This window comes from Bactrocera neohumeralis, chromosome 4 (assembly GCF_024586455.1).
Source record: "Bactrocera neohumeralis isolate Rockhampton chromosome 4, APGP_CSIRO_Bneo_wtdbg2-racon-allhic-juicebox.fasta_v2, whole genome shotgun sequence".
NCBI lineage: Eukaryota > Metazoa > Arthropoda > Insecta > Diptera > Tephritidae > Bactrocera > Bactrocera neohumeralis.
In genome coordinates, this window is record NC_065921.1 from 11,501,940 (window position 1) to 11,526,312 (window position 24,373).

The 24,373-nt window shown below is 28.6% G+C and overlaps 1 protein-coding gene across 4 annotated transcripts in view; it reads left to right on the forward strand.

The window, feature by feature from the left end:
- LOC126755153 (putative inorganic phosphate cotransporter) overlaps positions 1 to 24,373 on the forward strand; it is a 28,116-nt gene that overhangs the window by 789 nt on the left and 2,954 nt on the right. For 2 of the 4 annotated variants that reach the window (XM_050467529.1, XM_050467528.1), the window contains exon 2: positions 2,706 to 2,985. In XM_050467529.1, the coding sequence (XP_050323486.1) occupies positions 2,901 to 2,985 (85 nt within the window). In that variant the 5' untranslated portion in view covers positions 2,706 to 2,900. Of the gene's footprint in view, positions 1 to 2,366; positions 2,488 to 2,705; positions 2,986 to 19,344; positions 19,529 to 24,373 lie in introns of those variants that run through there. The other 2 variants (XM_050467530.1, XM_050467531.1) reach the window with 2 other exon arrangements.

The following is a 24,373-nucleotide window of genomic DNA, read 5'->3' on the forward strand; positions in this document are numbered from 1 at the left end:
TGTCACAGAAGGAAGTCTGCGACAGTCAAATAGGACGAAGTGATTAACTAGCCAGTGTTAACTCTCTTTTATAGCTAGCGTTCAAGACAAATTTAAAGTTTTTTATATACATATATCTAACAACCTAAAAAATAATTCTGTATGCTCAAGAAATATCAGGAAATTACGATTTTGTATAAACGCCGGTCAGAATAGTTACCTTTTGGCGCCGCAATGAAGTTTCATTGCTCCCGAATGGATTTTCCCCAAATACGTCAATTGCGTGCTTACAGATATTGACGCTGGCAGACAGTGTGAATTTTCACGTTGAGTTACCAAACTGAACGGCTATTGTCATTATAAAGAGCGTCAATATTTCAACGCAATATTTGGGGCGATTTACTATAAATAATTGGCGTTATAGAAAAAATAGAAAATAAAATTTTAGATTTATGGAATTTTTAATAAGAAAATTTTCAAGAATTTTGAAATTTTAATTTCTTTTATTTGCAATACCTAAAATTTTAGATCGAATGAATCTTTTTTTAAATTTTCAGAAAAAAAATAAATAAAAAAAAATGAATAAATAAAATTAAAATTCTTAACGCTCCTTCATTTAGACAAACATCAAAGAGAACTTTCAAAAAGCTCAAATTTCCTAAGAATTATTGTCTTTTGTAAAACAGGGAAGATATTTTTTAAAAAATAAAACTTTTTAATAAAAAAATTATTCAAAAACTTCATTCATAAAAAAAGAAATGTTACTTTTTGAAGACCAGAAACAAAAGCATTAACCAAATTAATGTTTAAATTACGGAAGATAGCGAAAACATATAACAGTACAGAGTTTTTTTTATTATTTTTGTATAAATTTCTCTAAAAAACCTTAAATTCCAAAATTCCTGAGAATCCTGGATTTATCCAAAAAAGGAATAATCGTTTAAAAATAAATTTTTGTTTATAATTTTTTTTATTATGTTAATTTTAAAGTATAAAATATCATTTTTGAAGACCCAGGCCAATTGTGAAGTAATGAAATTTTAAAATAATGGAACATAAGGAAAAAATATCTAACGGTATACCAATTTCAAAATTTTAAATTTCGAAAATTTCTATTGTTTTACTAAACATTTTATTCAAAGTTTTTTTTTATTATTTTATCATAAATTTTTCAAAACATATTTTGAAATTCCAAATTCCTCAGAAACCGGATTTATGTTAAATATGGAATAATCTTTAAAAAAAAATTTGTTTCCTTAAAACATTGTTTTTTTGCAAAAAGTATACATAATAAGAGAAAATATCACTTTTTGATGACCGAAACCAAAAATATTTACAAACAAAACGTTTCCACATCGGTGCGCCACTAAAAATATATGATGATACATAGCCTTTTTAAAATTTTCATCAAACTTCAAATGTACAATAATTAAAATTCTTTAGAATACTTGACTATTTTATATAAGAAAGTGATTTTTTAATAAAAATTGTATTCAAATTTTTATTTCAAAATTTTTTTTTCCAAATTAATTAATTAATTTTCATTTTTAACTTTTTTTCAGCATTTTTTTTCAAAATTTTTTTCAAATTTTTTATTTAAATTTTTTTTTTCGAAATTTATTTTTTCGAAATTTTTTTCCACTATGTTTTTTTCAAAATTTTCATTTAAAAAATATTTCTTTTCGAATTTTTTTTTCAAAATTTTTATTTTTAAAATATTTTTTCCAAAATTGTACACATTACCTAGATTTAGGTGATCCTTATATCAAAATTTTTCTATTTGTCTAGAGCTTTCGCAACTTCATTAAGAACACAGCAAGCGTCTAAAAACACTTTCCTCCCTTCAGTTATTCTTAATCAAACATTTCATTCAAGAAAAGTGCTTAACGCTATATTTCACACTCACGCTTTTGGCTCACCGCTGCAGCTCGTTGCACTCACTTTTCAACTCCCAGCGACCAAAATGGTCAACGGAAAGAACAGGTGCATGCTGTTGACAATAAACTCTGTATTTACACACACACACACAATACAAATGTGAGCACCTTGCTGTCTGATTAAAGCTCGCGAAATGTCCACAAAGAAGCAAACAAATAAACGCCAATAACAATAACAAAGACAATAAACAGAACAAACACAAATTAAGCCAAGCAGACAGGTGGAGACACAGCTCGACAGACAGACAGCACAATTGAGAGCGCGCAAACACGCCGCGCAGCACAACAAAAACAACAGTTGAACAGCTGGTCCGTTGGCGGAGCGAGTGCATCCACTTGTCGCCGTCATCGCCAGCAAATTGCGTCCGCATTAGAAAGTCGGCCTTGTGGTTTGTTGGCTGGCGCTGGCGCTCGCGTTCGCGCTTCGCGAAAACCGTTCATTAAGTGACTGAATGCAACGCTAAGCGGGCGAAGCACGCTCACACGCCAAACGAAGCGAAACAAACAAAGAATCGCTCATATTAGACGCGCACAAACGCGGCGCAACGATTAAACTAGTGACTAAAAATATGTTAGTTGCACAAAAACACCAAAAACAAACCAACAAAAAAGAAAACGCTGAAACACAAAAATAATTTAACATTTTAATTGACATTTACTTGCGGCCAGCGCATGTGTTTTACTATTAATTGTAGAAAATTACAACAAAAAAAAAAATATACAAAAAAGTTGAAAAACATTACAAGTGTCGCACGAAAGTAATAATATATTTTTTGTTGTTTTTTTTAGTGTAAACGGCGTTAAGTGCATCATTATAGCAGCAAATAAATATTTTGCAACAGTAAATATTTTAGACACTGAGAGAATAGAAAATATTTACAAACACAGCAGTATTTGCAGAGAAGCAAATATTTCAAACGATCATTCCGTGTCGATTTCAAGTGTTACAACCAGCGAGCGTGCAGCAAAACCGAAGCGAACAAAATGACGGTGAAAAAAATCTGGCCTACAAGCGGCAACGTGGACAACGCGCCCAAAGATGACAGCGAAGTGGTCGCAAAGGGTGGATGTAAGTAAAGATTTTTTTGCTCATTGCTAATATAAATGTATTTAAAGTATATGAAAAAGGGGTTTAACAACTTACAAGAGGCACGCATTCATAGTTTTCAGTTTTTTTTTAGGCAAAAAGTTTTTAGTATATTCTTATGGGAATCACCGATGTTTAGTTGTTCAAGTGACTGTGAAGCTATTAAAAACATAAATATAATTAATTAGTGTAATAAGTTTGCTTAGTGTGAGATTTAACTCTTATTTTGTGAAATTTGCTAATACATATACCATACACTTATTACTCAATTTTGAAATGAATAACTATTAAAGTATCAACTTCTTAACACTTATCATCAGGGTGATTTTATAAAAAGATGCCATGAAAAAATCAAAAATATTACCAAAAAAATTTTCCACTCTATAATAAGAAATGCATTGCGTCTGCAATGCAAGGGTAAAATACTTATCGTATACAAAATGCTCCACTGACATGCTTTTACGAAATTCGCAATCAGACAAATTTGACTAGTCATGCTCGTCCAAATATTCAAATTAAAAGAAGCACATTGAATGGTATATACAAAAAATATAAATGAAAATAAATAAATATAAAAAAATTATTGAACATAATGAGTGATTTCACGGTCATTTATAGAATGATAAACAATAAATGTTAAATATATTGATTGACCAAAGGTTATTGTGGTAATTTCAAAGTATAACATCAATTTGTTGTTATAAAAATTTATTTTATTTAATTTGTTTTTAATAGCCGTTATTAAATTCATATAATTTATACCTGTTGCCATTTTCTAAAAATATTTATCCAGTATTTAAACGATACTTTGCACTTTACGAAAGTAAATCATGCAATGAAAACACATATCATCAAGAAAATGAAAGCAAATGCATTAATAATAAACTTAAACTCGTTAATTTATGGTGGTGATATAATAAATTATTTATGTGCAATGTGTGTAATAAATTTAATTTTTTATTTTTCATTTTTTTATTTAATATTATTACCCAAGTTGTTGCTGCAGAAATTGTTAAAAGAAAATATGTTCTTAAAATCTTTACAATCACATAAAAATAAAAAAATATCAATATTATATAAATTTAAGATATTTTACAGAGGCAACTTGTTTTAATAACTTTTTTTAGTAGATTTTTTTTTTTTAATTTTAACCACTAGAAATTTAAAAAAATATATTTTGTTGCTAATATTCACTAAAATTTACATAACTTATGATATTTTTAATTTAATTAATTTTAATTTTTTTAATTCTTCAAAAAAATCCTTATAAAACTTTTGTTTATTAATGCATTTGTTGTTATAGGAAAATAACTTATTTACTTAGCTTAGATGTTAAAGCAATATTTCTGTATACACATGTGGTATAATATATGTATAATATAAATACGTGTCTAAACTCGAAATATAAGACTTGTAATTACTGCAGTCGTGTGTATTGTGCTTAAGTGAGTGTTTTCTCTCAGCCCATAAACTTTGCTGCTTTTTTTGCTTCCACGTTTTAAAGTTTATAGCTTATTTAATCCTAAATAAATTTAAGTGCAAACTTGTGTTTTAGTTAATTGTTCTGTAACAAATTTGTTATATAAAACTAATTACAGTTAGAAGAGAGAAAAAAATTACCAAAAACACATAATTTGAAAACAGTTGACTTGTTAGAAAAAATATAAATTTTTAATGTAAAAAAAAATTCGCTTGAAAGAAACAAATTTCCACCAAACACTCCCAAGTAATTGAAAATAGTATACTTTTTACGAAAAATATTTAAAAAAATTAAAAAAAAAGTTTTCTTGTAAACAAATTATTTTCGAAAAGTAAATCAAAATAAAGTAATGATATTGGTAAAATCATAAATTATTAATAATATTATTATCATAAAAAAAGGAAATAATTTTCAGATAGCTTAAGGTCACTTATTACGAACACATTTAACATACTTATTATTGAAAATAAATTTATTAAAATAACGTAAAATTCGCTTAAATGTAATTTCACTCAATAAATTGATAATTCATGTTATGTTAATTAACAGTAGCTATTATAACAAGAGAATTGTTGGCAGAATATAAAAATTCAAGCAATTTTATTTAACATAATTTCGCCTAAAACGCTGTTATGTTAACTAACATATAACCCAAGAATATAAAAAGAAAAAAACTGAACTTATTTCTAAAATCTAAACCATTTTTGTTAGTAATATACGCTGTTATGTTAACTAACAGCAGTCATAATTAAATGAGGAAACACTTAATTATTTCCAACATTCAAATAATTTCGCTTAACATTATTCACAAAACTTCCTAACGCAGATACGTTATGATTTTGAATGCTCAAACCATTTTAGTTAACATAATTCCACTTTACTCAAAAATATTTAGGCGCTGTTATGTTAACTAACAGCAGTCATAATTAAGTGAGGAAACACTTAATTATTTCTAACACTCAAATAATTTCGCTTAACTTATTCCATCTGGCGCACAAAATTTTTTAACACTGCTATGTTAACTAACAGCGGCTGTTATTACATGCGGTGCTAACCAATTAATTTTACTTAGCAGTATTCAATCTAACTCTAAAAATCGCTTAACACTTTTATGTTAACTAACAGCAGCAAAAATCCTAACAACCGCATCTTATTACTCTTCGCCAACTTCGAATACACAGTGTTACTCCTTAGCGTTGATGTAAATTGTTATGTTGATGTAAACTGTTGACTAACATGTCAGCTTTATCTAATGCTCTTTTAAAATATTTGACTTCAACGAATTCGTAATAACGTTTGCTGACACGATTCACCACAATAAAAAAAAATCACAAGCTTTTTTGTAACTGTTTCTTTTTTTATTTCAAACTATTTCCTATTCTTCGAAAACTACTTAACAGCCATTGAGTTTATGAGTATGAGTAGATTACAAAATTTGCCAGCTTTGCGTAGCAAAATGCAAATGGGCGCGCTTGTTGTAGTGAAAATAAGCGCTTAGTAACAGATACTCAAAAAATCAAACAGAAAAACCAAAAAAAAAATTATAATAATAATTGGCAAACTCGTACAGGTATTACATGACCTGGAAAAACGCTTTTGTACTTGGCCTGGAAAATTGTCAAATTGAAGTGTGCTGCTGGCGCCTTCGTGAACCACTTTTCAAGCCTACTTAGGTTTAGCTGTCAACACATAAACGCACATATTGATGGTATACATTAACAGCGCATTAGTTGCTGCATATTAAAAGTTTATTTATTTGCTTTTTTTAGTGCGTGTGTCTATATAGCGGCCAAGTGGCGTATGACGCGCAAAGAAATCATATTCGTTTAGTCTAGCAAGCTGCAAATGAACTAAAATATTCGAAAAATATCGTTTTTTTGCTACTTCACCGCTGGTGAGCGGTGTTGGTGGCGATGGTACCACTTGATATGGGTTTTTTCGCAGATATTGTGATGTCTGTATGTATACAGACGTTGGTGATTCCCTCGATTTTGTGAATGGCTACAACGCGTGTATGCAAATTCGGCCAAAGACAAGATTTTGCATTATTTTTTGTACTTCGCGCACACACATACATATTAACGGTAGCTGATATTTATAGACATGTATGATAGGAAAAAGAAGCCAGTTATTTCTCGAATTTTTCTTGTAATCACAAAAAAATTTAGACTTAATTTTATTTAGAATATTTTCACATATTTCCAGTTAAAGGAAAGTAAAATCCCTCCACGATTCGCAAATGTTGTTTTAGACAGGTTTTAGCCACACATATATATTTAGACTGTATTACGGGCAAACCAGCAAATATTTCACAAGCCAAATCGTTACATATTTATGAGCAAACAGTGGCAGGAAGCAGTTAATTAATACATAGCCTGCATGTCTAGTTAGTTGAACTGTTATATTTGCGCAGCCAGTGCCTTAATTTGAATATCTTTCAATGGGGAGTGTAAAAAAAAGAAACGGGAAAAAACTGAAACAAGAAATATAATTTTTAGTATATACAAACATATGTATATGTAAGTACTTGTTGTGCTACTTTTTGAAAGCAAAACAAATTTAATTTGCATAGGGTGCTGCAATCACCAATTAAATGTCAAACAAATGGAATAAAAGTAATAAATTATATAGAAATGAAAATGTTATTGTAATTGCAGTAATCCCTTCTCGTTTTGTAGTGTGATGCAACGTAAAAAAGCTAACATTTCGAGACTCGATAATTTTTCGTGTGATAAGAGCTTAAGCTGAGTAAAATTGGCTTTGCAAAGTTGGCCAACCCAAAGAATGTATTCGAGTCTCGATTGTTTTAAACTTAATTTGTTGAAACGGCTTTGGTCTTGTTCATTTTTAAACTTAGTTGGCTGAAGCATTTATTCGAGTCTCGAAATGTTTTTTGTTTGAAATGCAAATTAGCGGATGAATTTAATGTTTTCAATTTAGCCGCTTAAAATCGAAAATATAATTCGAGTGTTTGACACAATTTTGTGAGACGTCATCAATTAACTTTGTTAATCTGGTAATTTAGATCCGAGCTGAATTTCACTTCATTTTTTATTTATTTAACATATTTCCACCTAATTTCTCGCAAAAAAAATATTTTTAGAGCTCCAGTGACTAGGCAAAAATCGGAAATATTTGGTATGCCAACTGAGCAAAAATAGACAGCAATTATTTGTTTTTAAAATCACAACGTAGACTAGGTTTATTCACCAATTATTAAATGTGACCATCTTCCAGCACGTTTTCCACTCAGACAGACCTAACACTCAATTTACAAACTTTTCTATAAGCGTGCACGAAAAATGAATGAGCAAATATTAGAAAAAATGTTCTTTGATGAATGTCTATATTTTTCGATAAGATTTATGTATACAAGTTATTTACGCCAGCTATTAGCTTATCAAATATATAATACGCATTTAGTGAAGTACTATCACAAAGTCATCAAAAATGAAGAAATCAGCAGTTTTGGCGACAGCAGGTGTTAATTGATGGCCAGCGATGTGGCTAACCGAAAATAGATAGCACGCCAAAAACGAAATTCGTATTTTTGGTAGTGCAAATATTTAGTGGTTCATTGGTACCATATACATATGCTAATGAAATTCGGTACACAATTATGGGTTGTTGGTTGTTTAGCAAAAAAGCGGAGTTATAAATATACACAACTGTATTAAATACTTGAAAAAAAAATAAAAGTTAAACAAATGTGCCCAATAAGTAATCAAAGAATGTAAGACGACAATAGATTTCGAAAACATATATAAATAACTTCGTAAAAGTAAAATAATGTCTAAATTTGCTATTTTAACTTTTTTGATTTACTGAACTTCTTTGTTTTTGTAAATTTAATTCTTTACGCCAACATATCTTTATTTAAAAATATATTTTTGAAATCTTTAATTTTTTTTGGAATTGTAAATATTTTTGAAATTTTTTTACTAATTTTTTAATTCCATTTTGCGCAGAATATAATAACAAATCAACAAACATAAATGCTTTCCAATTTCTTCTAAAAATATCATCAACTAATCTTCGTAGTGAGTAAAAAAATATGAAAAAATATCCAGTTGGTCTTGTTCAGTGGGGAAGTCCCTGCAAATCTTTCACAAGTCATTATGTATATTCCCACCACAAGCAAACTCGCAAAAAGTAACAAAAATTACAAAATTTTTTTGCAATGGAAAATTTATATCAACAACAGTTTGCGATATTTAAAAACAATTTTGAGCGTTCTTTAGAGTGTAAGAGGGAGCAATACATTCTAATTACCAAAAAACAATACTAAATTCACACAAAATAAATATTAACTGCCTTTCACCCAAAAAACATTGCAGCTTTGAGGTAATCGCCAGCCAAAAAGTAAATGCAAATGTTATTTACATTAACACTGTTATTAACAGCGCATTGGAAGCAGCATGTATGCACGCACTAATAACAATGTACTCGTATATAGAGCTACTGATCCAGCACATAGTGCTCACATATTTATGCCTATAGTTGACAGATATTTTTATGGATCACGTATGCCGCTTGTCTGTTAAGATTAATCACTGTTAATTGCTGGCTGTAATTCATCATGACTATGTAATCAGCGAATGCCAATATTAACATGAGTTGCTTGTCAGCAGAATATGTCAGCAGGTGTAATATAAAATATGCTGGCGAGGCAGGTGGTAATGCACTGTATATATGGATGTATTTGTGTGTTTATCTTTTGTCCTACGGGTGGTCCTTATCATAGTGATTGCATTGCTGTTGTTGTTACACAATAACTGCTTGATAGCAGTATTGAAAGAAAGCAAATATTCTATAAATTTTATTTTCTTTCTTTACAAATGCCTGTCAACATGTATTATCAGCGAGAAATATGTATATATTTTCACTGCGTGCTTGTGGAATTTTACGCATTTCAGTAGCGCAAACAAAGATGTATGTATGTATGTATCTAGTATATCTTCAATATCGATATTGAGTTCAGTGAGAATCCGGTTGACAGATTAGCAGTGAACGCAATAATAATAAAATTTAATACCGTAAAATTTATTTATTGCATTGTAATTTAAGGTAATGAACTTTGATTTTGTTTTATCTCGGTAATATTTTTTCCATAATCAAAATTAATATATAATATAACATACCTTAGTTATAATATTACATTTTGATTTTGATTATTCATAATTCAATTTAAATTTTATTGAACAAAATTTCTTAAACAGGTAGAAACATTCCTCATAAAAAAATTATACATGTGTTATTTTTAACTGTAAGCTTTCTTTAACTCCTCAAATTTTAAACACTTTCATATTAAGTCTATTTATTCAATACTTCTAAATAAGTGGCATCTCTCCTTAAAAAAAAATATTTTTGACTGTAAGATTTCTAAACTCGAATTGGTATGACCATAAATTTGTACCTAAAAATTGAAAATAAGTGGCATCCCTCTTAAAAAAAAGTAATATTTTTTACTGTAAGCTTTATAAACTCGTATTGGTATAACTATAAATTTTTATTCAAAAATTGCAAATAAGTGGCAACCCTCTTCAAAAAAAAATGTATACAGTAAGTTTTCTTAAACCTCTACAATTTGCAAAGTTTTTCATATTATGATTTTTTACTTAAAAATTTGAAATAGGTGGCAACCCAATATTTATATTTAATTACACATTAATCAAACAATACAAACAAAACTCGAGTTAATAAGCTTTGAATAAGTTATCGCACTTAATAATGCGTGACGAAATTTTGTTACGTAATGCAATTTCGTTGCAGCTGATTTTATTAATATTTGTTTTCACTTTCAGAATTATTTTTATAGTTTCTTTCAACATATATACATTTATTGACTATTTCCATAATTACCTCAATATATAAAAAAATAGTAACGGTTAATAATTGCATAATTTGAAATTAACACAAATTCCAAAGCTGCATATGCGAGTACATTCCTGAATGGCAGTTGACAAGATTTTTGAAGCAAGTACTCTTAATTGACACTAAAAGTGAATACCAGCTTAGCATTTGCATTAAATGATATAAAAGTTAAACAATAAATTAAACAATTAATGTGTAACAATAAGTGATAAGATTAGTAACCGCATTGAGTTGATTTTAAATTTTAATAAATTCTTTCATTTTTTGTTATGTCATATAAAGAACAAAATGATTACTAAATATTTAGACATACTTATTTATATACAAGTAAGTATGTGTTTATATATTAGATAATCACATGAATTTAAGCACAAATGTGTGTGTGTGAGTTTGGCAATGTATCCACTTCGCGCCTCAAGTGGTCGTCATGAGTCTCGTCGATCGAATTGGTAATTTATGCCGAAGGTTGATATTTGGCGCCATACTTCTATAATAATTGGCTGTACACATATGTGTGTATATGTGTGTGCTGTATATATTAGTACATATATTACACTTATTACTCCATGAAATTTATGTAGTCACAATAACTTATATGTATATATACATATGTGTTGAAATTCCTATGACTTTTGGTATGAATAAATTAATTGAGCGAGAATTCGCGTATTATATTCCTAAAACTACCGAGTACTGACACTGAAACTGTTTGTGCAAAAGAAATACTGAGAGTTAGAACTTGACTGACGCTTCCTGTGTTATTATTAGTTAAGTTAGAGCACATAAATCAGATGACTGTAAATAAACAAAAAAATAAAATCTATAGAAAGCACTAATGGCGCTAGGCTTCGCTTTTTCAACATTGTTTAAAATTCCGTAGGTTTAAAAAGCAGTAAATTAATTTTTTTTGTAATAAATTAGTAAAGAAAACAAGAAAAAATAGCTTTTTGCTGGTAACTACAGCTACTTTTTAACAAAAAAAAACTTGACAAATTTGAAAACAATACTTTTTTATGCAAAAAAATAAATTGAACAATTTCAAAAATTAATAACATTACAAAATTGTATAACTTAAAAAGTTTTGGAAAACTTATTTTTAACTTTTTTCGTTTTTTTTTTAATTTAGTTTTTATTTTTTTAAATAATTTTGTATATTTTTTTAATAAAAATTTAACAATAATTACTAAAACCTTAAAAATGTGTATTAAAAATTAGAAAATATTTGATTTCTTTTAATTCTTTATTATATAATATTATTGTGACTAATTTCTATGCAATTCAAAAATATTATTAGCTACTTTTTGACAAAAAAAAATGGTTAAATTTGATAAACATATATTTATAACCAAAAAAAAATTAATTATTTCAAAAGTTAATTAAATTACAAAACTAAAAAAAAAAAACAATTTGAAAATTCAAAATTAATTGTCACAAATTAAAAAAATTAAATTACAAAACTAAAAAATCATTTTAAAAATTTTAAAAATTTGGAAAATGAATATTGTTTTTCTTAAATTTTTTCAAATTTTAAATAATTTTGTACATAAAATCGAACATAAATAATTAATATTACTAATAAGTTAAATTAAAAAAAAAATTGAATATATTTAAAATCTTTCCTTTTTATAATTTAATTGTGACTAGTTTTTTTTTGCAAATAAAAAAATATCAAATAATCAAATTAAAACATATTTTTATACGCTAAAAATTGAAAATTTTAAAAAATTAACAAAATTAAAAAACTTTTTTTTTAATTTTAATTTATTTTGAATTTTTTTAATTTGATTGTCTTAACTTTCAAAATAATTTTGTATATATTTTTAATGGAATATCGAAGAATAATTAATAATTAAATAATAATTTAAAATTGCAAATAAATAAAAATGGATAAATAAATAATATTAATTTAAAATTTAAAAATTAATATTAACAAATTTAAAAGTTAAATAAAAATAGATTGATTATGCCAAAAAATTACAAATAAATGAAATAAATTACATTTAAAAAATTTTAAAATAAAAAACAAAAATTTAATCAATGTTGCCAAAAATTATAAATAAATATTAAATTCAATTTAAAAACTAAAAAAAAAAGTATTTTTAACTCTATTTTATTTCTTTTTTAACGAAAAAGTTGAAATTCTCAATTTAATTAAAAATTACATAAAATTTAATCGGTAAAGTAAACAGAACTCTTACTTCTGAGGTTGTGTGTTGCCTGTAAATAAATTACGTAAAAAGTTTCCCATTCTAATTACTTATGAAATATGAACCTCAGCTGTTTTATTGAAAATTTAAATATGTATGTATTTTCTTGTGCGCGTGCCCTCACACAAACGCCACAACGTACACCCAACAAAGCCCATACTCGTACTCGTACACCTGCGCACAATCACCCGGCCAAATGTGCTGACAGTACCAGCGTGTCAAAATGAAGGGAGTGTGCTGCTAACTGTTTATAATGATTTGATGTAAAAATATGCGCATTCATATGCATTTTTTCACGTAATTACCTTAGCGCTTAATGAATCGCTACACTACTAGAGCACGCTGAAGTGAAGCGTGCGTGTGCTACAGTGCATTTCCTACTCTCTCTCTACTACTTCCATGTGTTGCTCACTCAGTCTGCTGTGACAGTAATTACGATTACTTGCATTACTGCTGTAATTTGTTACGGTAATATGTGAATATATTAAAGTCATTGATAATTATTTACTTTTGTTTAAGTTGTACGCTCTTATTTGCTCAGAAATCAGCTGTGCTCAAACATTTGTTTAATGTGAAAAGTTTCGTTATCAACTTTAAGCTTTCTGAGAGCGAGCTTTAGCCAACAGAGTGAGCTTTTGCCAACAGTGTGAGCTTTTGCTAACAGAGTGAGCTTTAGTTAACAGTTTCGCAAAGCAACAGTTAAAAAGTTATATTTGTTTATAGTGAAGCTGAAATCTTTCATTTGAGAGCTTTTAAGTTAAATTTTTAACGGTTTATAATTCCAAAAAATAGCGTTGCCATACTGATGTATAATGTTTGGAGCTTATAGCGGTGCATGCTGGTACTAAGTAGCTTTTAGTTTATATATTTGCCAATAGTTATAATGAGAGATAGATTAAGTGTTAGAAAAATGTTCAATTTTTTCAAAGGATTAGAGTTTTGTATGAGCTACAGTTGGAAAATACTTTTAGTAGAAATAAACCAGATTTGAAAAAAATTTAAAATAATATTATCTGCACATTTATCTTTCAAAAAAAAGTTACGAATTTACCCCATTCGCTTCCAACTTTCATTGAAACAATGAGGCTCTATTGAATCGAAATATCTGGAAATTCTTGTGAAAGTTCAAAAAAATTGTTTCTATCTTCTTTTTAGTATGTCGCGTTTCTTAGAAAATTTGATTGCATCAAATTCTACAAACTCATTTATTAAATAATTGCAAGGAACGTACATATGTGAACTAAGACACTTTGAAAGATCTAAAAAAATTTAATTGCAATTTGTTTTTGAGTGATTGCCTTAAGTCATTGATTTTCTAATCTAAAAATGTTTCCCCTATTTAATTTTATTATCATTAAGAAATAAAATAAATTATGAGTCGAGCGTCTGCTGAACATTTGTTTTTGGCTTGGATAGAAAATAAAAATGATAAGCCGAATTCTGATAATGAAATTATCAACTTCAGCTCAAATAAAATTCCAAACTTCAAAGTCAAACATATTTGGCGCTTAATGTTTTTCTGTTTAATTTTGTTTCTCAGCATAAACACATTATATATTATACAATATATATTGTAGATTATTAATGAAATGACCTATCTAAATTTAGCAAGTTCTCTGTTGAGAGCAATAAAAACATCAAACATTTTGATAAGCCACCTTAGTTTAGATGTGGGTAAATTTAATACGATAGATAATTAAAATTGCATAAGCGTTTTTATACATAAGTATGTATTAAAATCAAATAAAATAAAAATCAACTCAAATCAATTAAATTTTTCCTTCCAAAAAAAACTTCAAATGCAGACTGTTTATTAATGTACCTATGTATATACATATAAAGATATTTATATATAATATGTCAGTATATTTAATCATTACAATGTGTGTGGGCATTATACAGTCATTTGAAATAATTTTTATTTCGCCTGAACCCCGGTGTCAGGTGTTAAGCTGATCAGTGAAGATGTCACAGCAATGACACCGAATAAATTATTATTGCGTGATGCCTGAATGTAAATTTGTCAGACGTCTGCGCCAATTTTTTAATGAATGTGAAAGCAGAACAACAAAAACAACTGTAAGAACTTCGTAGGTTCTAGCGAGACTGGAAATTTTGATAAGCCTGACTCTTAGATGATCGCTCAGTGCGCGTGGCACTATTTAGCACATACACACAAATTTCAAATACATACATAGTTTTGAACTATTAATTGTTTATGAATAAATAAGTTATAGCTATTCTTAATTGTTTACAACCTTGTCTGCTTTTTCCCATAAATACCATTTTCACATATATATACTATTTTGCTGAAATAATAAATAATTATGCTGCTTCGAACAAGCCGAAACTAACAAACTGATAATACCGTCCACATTAACTTGGTTTTGATCGGTCAATTTGTATGGCAGCTATATGCTATAGTGACTCGATCTGAATGATTTTTTCGGAGAATGCAGCGTTACTTCAGGTGATAATCTACACCAAATTTCTTGCTGATATCTCGTTAACTAAAAAATCTTTTCATACAAAAACTCGTTTATGATCTTTCAGTTTATATGACAGCTATATGCTCCAGTTATTCGATTTGAACAATTTATTTGGAGAATGTACTGCTACTTTGACCAATAATCTATACCAAATTTCTTGCTGATATCTCGTTAAATAAAAAGGCTTTTCATACAGGAGCTTAGATTTCATCTGTCCATTTGTACGGAAGCTACATGCAACAGTAACTCAATCTAAATAATATTTTCGGAGATTACATGGATGCTTTAGGCAATAATCCATGCCAAATTTTGTGAAGATATCTCGTCAAATAAAAAAGTTTTTCATACAAAAACTCGTTTATTATAGTTGAGTTTGCATGACAGCTATATGCTATAGTCGTTCGATTTGAACAGTATGCCCAGAGATTGTAGCTTTCTTTCGAGCAGTATTATATGCCAAATTTCGAGAAGATAGTTTGCCAAATAAAAAAGTTGTCCATACAAGAACATGATTTTGATCGATTTGTTTGTATGACAGCTAGATGCTATATTAGTTCAATATCAGATCCGACAGATGCGAAGCTTCTGTGTGTTATAAGTTGTGTATTATATCATATTTAGGGTATAAATATCACACAGATATTACATAACCGCACTTCAGCATGCTTATATGCGTATGGAGTACCAGTTTACGCCGTGGCGTATGAGTAACTTTTGTTAGCGTTATAATTTTTCTCATAAAGTATGCGATTGTTGGTATTACTACTAAATTTTGCAAGGCGTAATAAATATTTTATGTGCTTTACGTGTTAAAATAACTTCAACTGTTAATTAATAAAATATTTTTGCCGCTCTAAAATTCTCGTATGCTGAAGTACTTAGAAATACTCAAGAAAATATTTCATTCAAACGCAAAAAATTCCAAAGAACTCATTTTCTGATATCCAATAGCAATTTATAATTAATTGAAAATAGTTTTTTTATGAACCTCAAGACCTAATTGAACTACTGTTTAGACAAGTTGTCAACCTTAATGCAGCGCTACAAGCTACAGCTTGGCAACTGATTTCTACAGAAGAATCTTATACACTGAATTATATATATATATATACATACACAAATCGTCACCTGAAATGCAAAATAACGTATCATCAAAAAATTCGGAATTGAGTGTCTTATTGATTACGCTTCACTACTTCAAATTACATACATAATATTACATATGTTCAACATTTTCAGGTTCTGCACTCAGATATAAACCAGTTTTAACCAATATTAAAATTTTTTTTCACTCATGTTCCATTTTATTTCGTGTTTCATTTCGTGTTGTTACGTTATTTTGCATTTCAGGTGATGATATGTATAAATTAATTGTAACAAGCTGATTTACAAATTTTTACTGAAACTAAAATACATAATGCGCATTAAAATCGCCGGTGATCCCTAGGCGATAACGAATCGCTAATAAATGCCTCCTACAGTAACGACATGTAAAAATTTAAAAATAAGAAAATACTGTCAATCAGACAAATTGAATACAGTGCAGCAAATACTGCTATATGTACTTATGTATGAGTGTTTATATACACTCATTGAGATGCACAACCGACGTTCAATGTTCAGCTCAACAAGTACATGCAAATTAATTGCTGTAATGCCGTCTGAGCAATTTTGTCGAGCAGTGTTATCAGCGTTTAATTGGACTGGGATTTATATTATAAAGTAAGGAAAAAGTGGCTGACAATTTGATGCGAAAAAAGCGATCCAAGCCACATAGCATATTGCTGTATATAGTTCATTTTAATATAAGTATATATATATATGTACATATATATACCGAGTATACCATATATAGGTAGCGATCTACAAACCGCATGTATTTATATATATATATATTGTCATATATTTTATATAAATACTGTGTGATCGCCTGATTGTCGCACTGTGTTCATTGTTGTTGTAACTTAAAGAAGGTGTGTCTATTTCATTCACAGCGCACACTAATACACACACATTTATAACATATATACAGCTTATTGATGGGCTTGTCTCTGACTTATAAATATTAAATATAGCAAGCCTCGGTTTATTTGTATGAATTTATAATCTATTTGGACTATATACACATATATATGTAAGTACATATATGCTTGTATATAAAACTATATGGAAAAGCAGCATGTAGTACCTTTCGGGTTAGTAATGGTCCGGATTGGGTGTTTACAATTAATCATTTTTTACTGACATTTCAAAATAAATTCTTCACTATAGTTAGAAAAAGCTGCATTAAAACGCAAATGATATACAAGTATAATAGTGATCATTAAGTGCGAATAATATTGCTAATGGGTATTGTGGTCAGTACTGAATCCATGAAATTTTATTTAAATGCACAATGGTCACTTAAAAATAAAACAGAATTCAATTTCTCGATCAAAACTGTATTTCGATGTTACATTTGTCAATAAAAAATTATGTTAGTGTTACATCTATCGACAAAAATGTTTTTGATATTAAGTTTATCGGTCCAAAATACATACATATGTACAGTATGTATGTCAGTGATAAATTTATTCCTAAAAATTACTTCTTAAATTTATCGATAACAAATCATTTCTCTTCTTAAATGTAAGTATAAAAAATTGTTTATCGATAAAAACTGTACTTCGATATTACACTTATCGATAAAAAAATTTCGACATTAAATTTATCTGTCATAAATATATATAATATGACATTTATCGGTCAAAAATATGTTAGTCTAAATTTATCTATAAAATTTTTTTCTTAAATTTATCGATAACAAATGAATTCATTTGTTAAATGTGTGTATAAAAAGCAATTAAATGTTTAATTTATCGATAAAAAATAGTTCGATATTAAATATATCAATGATAATTTATCGGTTAGTAGTTATCGACAAAGAATTATTTTAATTGCTCTATAGTCAATTGTTCTCAATGCACAATTAATTAGCTTTATGTAAGATTGCAGAAAGCTTCTTATCATTGGGTGAGTTCTGACTACAAATTCAATTTAAACACACAACGTTCAGTACAAACTAATTTAAAATAAAATTTATCACAGTAAAATTATTTTAAAATTAAATTAATCTATCGAAAATTGTATCGAAATTAAATTTATCGATTATAATTATCGATATAATTATTAAAATTTATGGATAAGACTTATAGAAATTTATCAATAAGAATTATTTCAATTGCATCATGTATAATAGTTCCCAATGTACAGTGCTAGCAGGGTATTGAATCTTCTTGAAATTTAATTCAAGTTTACAACGATAAATTAACAATGCTTCAAAACAAAGTTCATTAATTCCAAATTATTTCAATATTGAATTTATCGATAAGTAAATATCAATTAGTAATTATCGCTTAGATCTTACTTCAATTATTTATATACCGATGTATTATATCGAAATTAAACTTATCGAAAAAAATCAAAATAATGGATTAAAAATTATTACAATTGCTTAAAGTCAACAGTTTTCAAATCCATCTATTTGGGACCAGTCATGCCACGTGACAACTATAAATTGCCAACTCGTAGTAAATGCTCATGCCCAATAACCTGGTAAACACCGCTGCCACAACGCGTTGCTCTACACACTTCATTGATTGGCGGCCGCTGATAATGTAACTGTCTCAGCACTACATACTTACGCTGATAAGATGATCGCTACCAGCGTCTAGCAATCTGCTCGACACGGTGAAATGGAGCAAGAGCAAGCATGCATACACCAACACACACTTCCCCTGCCACTGTGTGTGGTGTGCTTACATACAACACGTGTATATGTACATATGCATGTGCTTACACTTGCCGTAGGATAGTTAGGTGTAATGTGGAAACTGATATTAAGGCGCTAAAACAAATGTGTCGCGCGTGTACAAACTATCCCCCGCACTACTTTTATGGTTTGTTTTTATTACGTTCTTCCATTTTTATTACGTCTATATGAGTGCCTATCAATAATTAGCTTCGAAGCGCCAGTCAGTCATTCCATCAAACTATTGACAGTTACCAGTGTATTATACAAATGAATATGTGCAATAGCCGCAGAAAGATAGAGACAGCATTTGACTTGAGATTGAACCTGAAAATACTAAAAAGACTACGCATTAATCCCAATACACACAAATGCTTATATTCAGTCATATGTACACATGCGGTATACCAGAGATTCGCTGAAGAGAAGGAAACCCGCCGATAGTACAAATATACTTTAAATGCGGTTTGGTGCTGGTTCTTAACTTACTTGCTTTATTGAAAATCGATCACAGCGATCAGTTCGAGTGCAGGTCTTGTGCGGTTAGGTTGTTGCACTAAATTAAGACAGTTAATAATTGTTTCCGTCAAGACAGTGCTTTCGTGGTTTTCGCAAGACATAAATATCAGAAATTTTTTTAAAGTAACATTCAAAATGCCGAAAAATCGCCGATTCGATGGATCAGGTATGAATTGCATTTGGAGAAGATGGATTTTTTAGACAGTGAAATGAGTTTTAAAATGAATACTACAATAAGATATGTATAGCAATAATATGCTCCAATTGAAGATGTTTTTAAAAGCAATTATATTTCCAAAAAAATTAAATTTCAAGTTAAATTTTAGATCTAATTTTATTATTAATGATAGCAAATGCTATTATATATAAAATATTAGGTAAATAATGCATTAATAGCATAAAGGACATAAAAAAATATATATCTTGATTTTGAATGTATATCAGCTATAGGCTATAGTTGTCTAAGCTAAACAATTTGCTCACAGAAAGTAGCGTTGCTTTCGACAATAATTCCCGCCAAATTTTATGAAGTTATTTTGCCAAATAAAAAAGTTTTGCATGCAAGAACTTGATTTTATTAATCAGTTTGTATGGTACGTATATCCTATAGCATATATTGGCGGTTGCGATAAATGGGAAGAAAAGAGTGTGAGCAAAATTTCAGTTCAATATCTCGAAAACTAAAGGTCTAGTTATCATACATAGAGACAGACGAACAGACGCACATAACTAAATCGAGTCAGGTGAACACGCTGGTCATATGTATATGCATATACTTTATAGGGTCTGGATAACATTATATTGGGTAGTCGAAAAAGTCTTTCGTATTTTATCAATAAATGCCGTTGCAGTCGTATATCTCCAGTGCTACCAATCACATTGCGTCCATACCATATAGTGTTGTAAAGGTGAGATTTTAAGCTTCATTTAACCAAAAAAAAAAAAACAAATATATTCGGGAAAGTTGAAAAAAAGTAACAGCTGTTCAAAAATGAGTGAAAATAATGAAGAAATTCGCTTTAATTAGAAATTTTTGTATAAAAAAGGGAAGGCAAGCCACCAATGAAATTTGTGAAGTTTACGGAAACGCTGCTGTATCAGCTCGTGTAGCACAACAATGGTTCGCTCGCTTCCGTTCTGTAATTTTCGAAATTTCGATTTACACTTATGAGCAGTAAAATCGCAAAAAGTGGTCGACCAAAATGGTACATATTTCGTTATTTATTTATTACTATAAATATGAAAAATAAGATGAAGTTTGATTAGAAATACGAAAAGACTTTTCGACTACCCAATACATCCAGCTGACTCGAAATTAATTTTGAATTTGAAAATATTTTTGACACATTATTCTGATCGAAGGCACGTAATATACAGTTATTTAAACAATTAGCGGTTTCACAAGTCTCATAAAGTTTTAAGTTATAACGATTCGAAAACATAGCATTGAGAATTGTAAATGTGTAAACTCATTTTTGTATGAAATCCAACAACAATTTTTTAAACAAATTTATAATTTTACGATTTTACGATGCTTTACGACGGGTTGTGAGTACCCCAAATAATTTGAAAATATTGCTAATATTATCGATAATCGATTTTTTTAATTTACAAATTCAAAAAATAAGTTCTTACAGTTTTTTTTTTCTTATAGGTAAAATATGAAATTTTTTAAAATTATATTTAATTTTTTTTTACTATTTTTAATTGCTCATTATTATTTTTATTCAGAAATGTAACAAGAAATATTTTATTTTTAAAATAGAAAATAAAAGTAATTAGAAAAATAATTAATATTATCCATTTTTGATTATTGCTCACAAACAGGCATTACTTTCTCTTATAAGCAATTGTGAGCACACTTTCTTTGTAGCCAAAAACTTAACACTCAACAACATATAAATACAACAAACACTCAAAACAATTGCGTTCCAATTATTAATAAAATAATTCAAACGGTATTACTTCACTTTTAACGCTTATGCAAACACACTACAAGTTAGCTAATCAATTACCAATAACAATTCCTCTTCCATTGAGAGCGATTTCAGCTTGAAAAATTGCTACTTTTTGCTCTTCTTGCTGCTTCTATTCATAAGCGTAAACAATAAGTGGCGTCTGGGCGCTTTTAACATATGTAGATAACTGTATATGTTGGCTATAACCGGCCAATAAAGAAGATGAACTGTATATGTGTGCATTGTTGTGAACTAGTATTGTTTTTCATATGTGTGTGTGTGCGTTGATCCACTGGGCGACCATAACTTAACCTATAAAAAAATGCTCCTACCTGCTCTTAGACGAAATAAGCGTTAAATTTGAGTGCAATTAAATAACGGAAATGCTCCGTTATTCAAGCGAAGATAACACATAATTGAGTTATCGTCAATGTAAAGTGCATTCCGTTATTGACAGCGCGCAAATATTTGCCATAAACCGTAGTAAGCGCTTTTCACTTTTCATTCATTTTATTAATTGCAAGTAATGCGTCTAGTTGTAATAACAACAGATCAAACAAATTAGCATTAACTTAATAACGTGGAACTTCATTGGCTGTGCTATAGAAAAATTGAAAAGAGTTTTGAGAGCTTAGTAAACAAAATGAGAAAAATTTTCCTACAACTCACCTATTTCAATGGAAAATAGTTGTGAAAAATGTTTTGCTCATTTCAGCGTAAATATTATTGCATTCCTCTTATGTCTTATTTCTTTTTGTTTCTTGTTATTTCTTATGTTTTGAAAACATGAACGGAGTGCAAGCGCTGGGGTAAACAAAACGCTTACGTCGTTTATTATTGATTATTTCATAAGAATCACTTAAGTGTTTTCATAATAAATATTAGCCATCCATATTTACGTAGTTATGGTGCATATATATGTACATGTATAAATACATAAGCACCTACTTAATTGTAGAAACCACATAACCTCAACATTCGACGCTTGAAATTTTATCTATAATATTTTGTTGTTGTAGTGGAAAACGTAAATAAAATATACTCCAGTAAACAATAGGAAGCTCTCTAATGATTCACCTCGTTTTGAGTTGTCTTTAGTGCGGGCTGTTTAATGCTTTTTTATTACGTTTATTCTTCCGGAAATTAAAACGAAATGTATTGTGGTTTTGCTCTTAACATACATATATGCTTCAATGGAAAAAATACTTATATGGAAGAAAAATATATAGATTACAGGTATATAAATCACTAAGTCACAGATGTAGGTAAATGCGATCAATGTGTTTTATAGGGTCTGCTTTGAACTTATGTCCATACGGATATAATGGACCTCTTCGTATGCTACTTCAGCGCACTATCTTCAAATGTCTTTATTTCACAAAAATTTATATGAAAAGCAACAACAAAGATACGCCTATGCTCCCAATACAAAAGTGTATGCATAAAGTGAGACAAAATAAGGTTTTATAACCGTTTGTTATACTATCTCACTTCAATTATGCCAGTCTATTGCATTTACACACCCAGTTGTTCGATTCGCTTTAACAAAACGTGGAGTACTAACTTACTGATTTGTGCTATTATATAAGTCACTATTACCCTATAAGATAAAGTTTGGTATATATCGTCACCTAAAATGCAAAATAACATCACTTTTCATAAGTTTATAGGCTAAGGAAAACGGTATAATAGAAACCACTCATATTGAAATCAAAATTTAGTTTTGGTTATATATGTGGTTATATATTGGTTATAAAATGGTTATATATTGGTTATAAAATAGTTATATATTGGTTATGAAATGATTATATTTGACAGCGTTAGCTGAAAATTTTTATGCTCCATATATTTAATATGTTTTAGTGAATCGTAAGCTATAAAAACTCAATTTCGATTTTTTTCATGATATGTTGTTTTGCATTTTAGTTGACGATTCAATATTTCCTTAAATTTCATAAAATTCAGTTTATTACTTGCTTACATTTAAGTATAACATCAAGTATTTTACCAGATATGAAACAATTGTTATCAAAATAGGAACTGAATGTGTTATCTTTTATGTAAAAAAGTCGAATTCATTACTATAATATAAGTCTAAGTCTACAACCATTATAATGATAATAAATTGAGTGTTTTTTAAGCAAAGTATTAAATTTTTACTTTATATATTTCTTAGAGGGTCACTCTAGAAGGGCGCATTTATGGTATTAACTGCTTTAAGTTGCACTTTTTGTTAATTCTAACACCTATAATTAATAACCATAAAGGTACCGCTTATTAAAAAGGTATAGTGGGTGTGCTCTGATTGTTTTAATACTATTTAAGTTTTATTATGTTAATTTGTTGGGCTTGTGCGCCAATATTATTTAATACTTTAGCTTTAAGATAAATATATTCAGTACTTATTTATTGCGTATTTAATAATGTAATAAACAATTTGCTAATTTATAATTAACAGTAATTGTTCCAGAAACATAAAAGTATAAGGATATGATTTTTAATATACTAAAATTATCTTTTTAATTAATACAATTGCTTATAAACATTTAAAAAAAAACCGTCTTTTTGAAGCACGCTGAGTTACAACCTTTGAATTTCGCTTTTGACACACTTGGAGAATATTTAGTTATAATTCACACCCAGTTTATAAAAAAAAACAGAATATCAAAAATTAGCCACGAATTTCAAGTATTTTACACTGACTTGTGGTTGTTCCTTTTACTTATATTGAATATACAGCAAATATTGGTTAGTCGAAAAAGTCTTTTCGTATTTCTAATCAAACTTCAAACTATTTTTTTTTTATATTTATACCAATAAATAAACAAATATGAACCATAGAGATTCCATCAGTGTAAAACTTTCATCAGTGTAAATCGAAATATCGAAAATTACAGAACGGAAGCGATCGAACCATTGTTGTGCTACACGAACTGTTACAGCATCGTCTCCGTAAACTTCACAAATTTCATTGGCGGCTTGCGTGGCATTCTTCCCTTTTTTATACAAAAATTTCAAAATATAGCGAATTTCTTCATTACATTCACTCATTT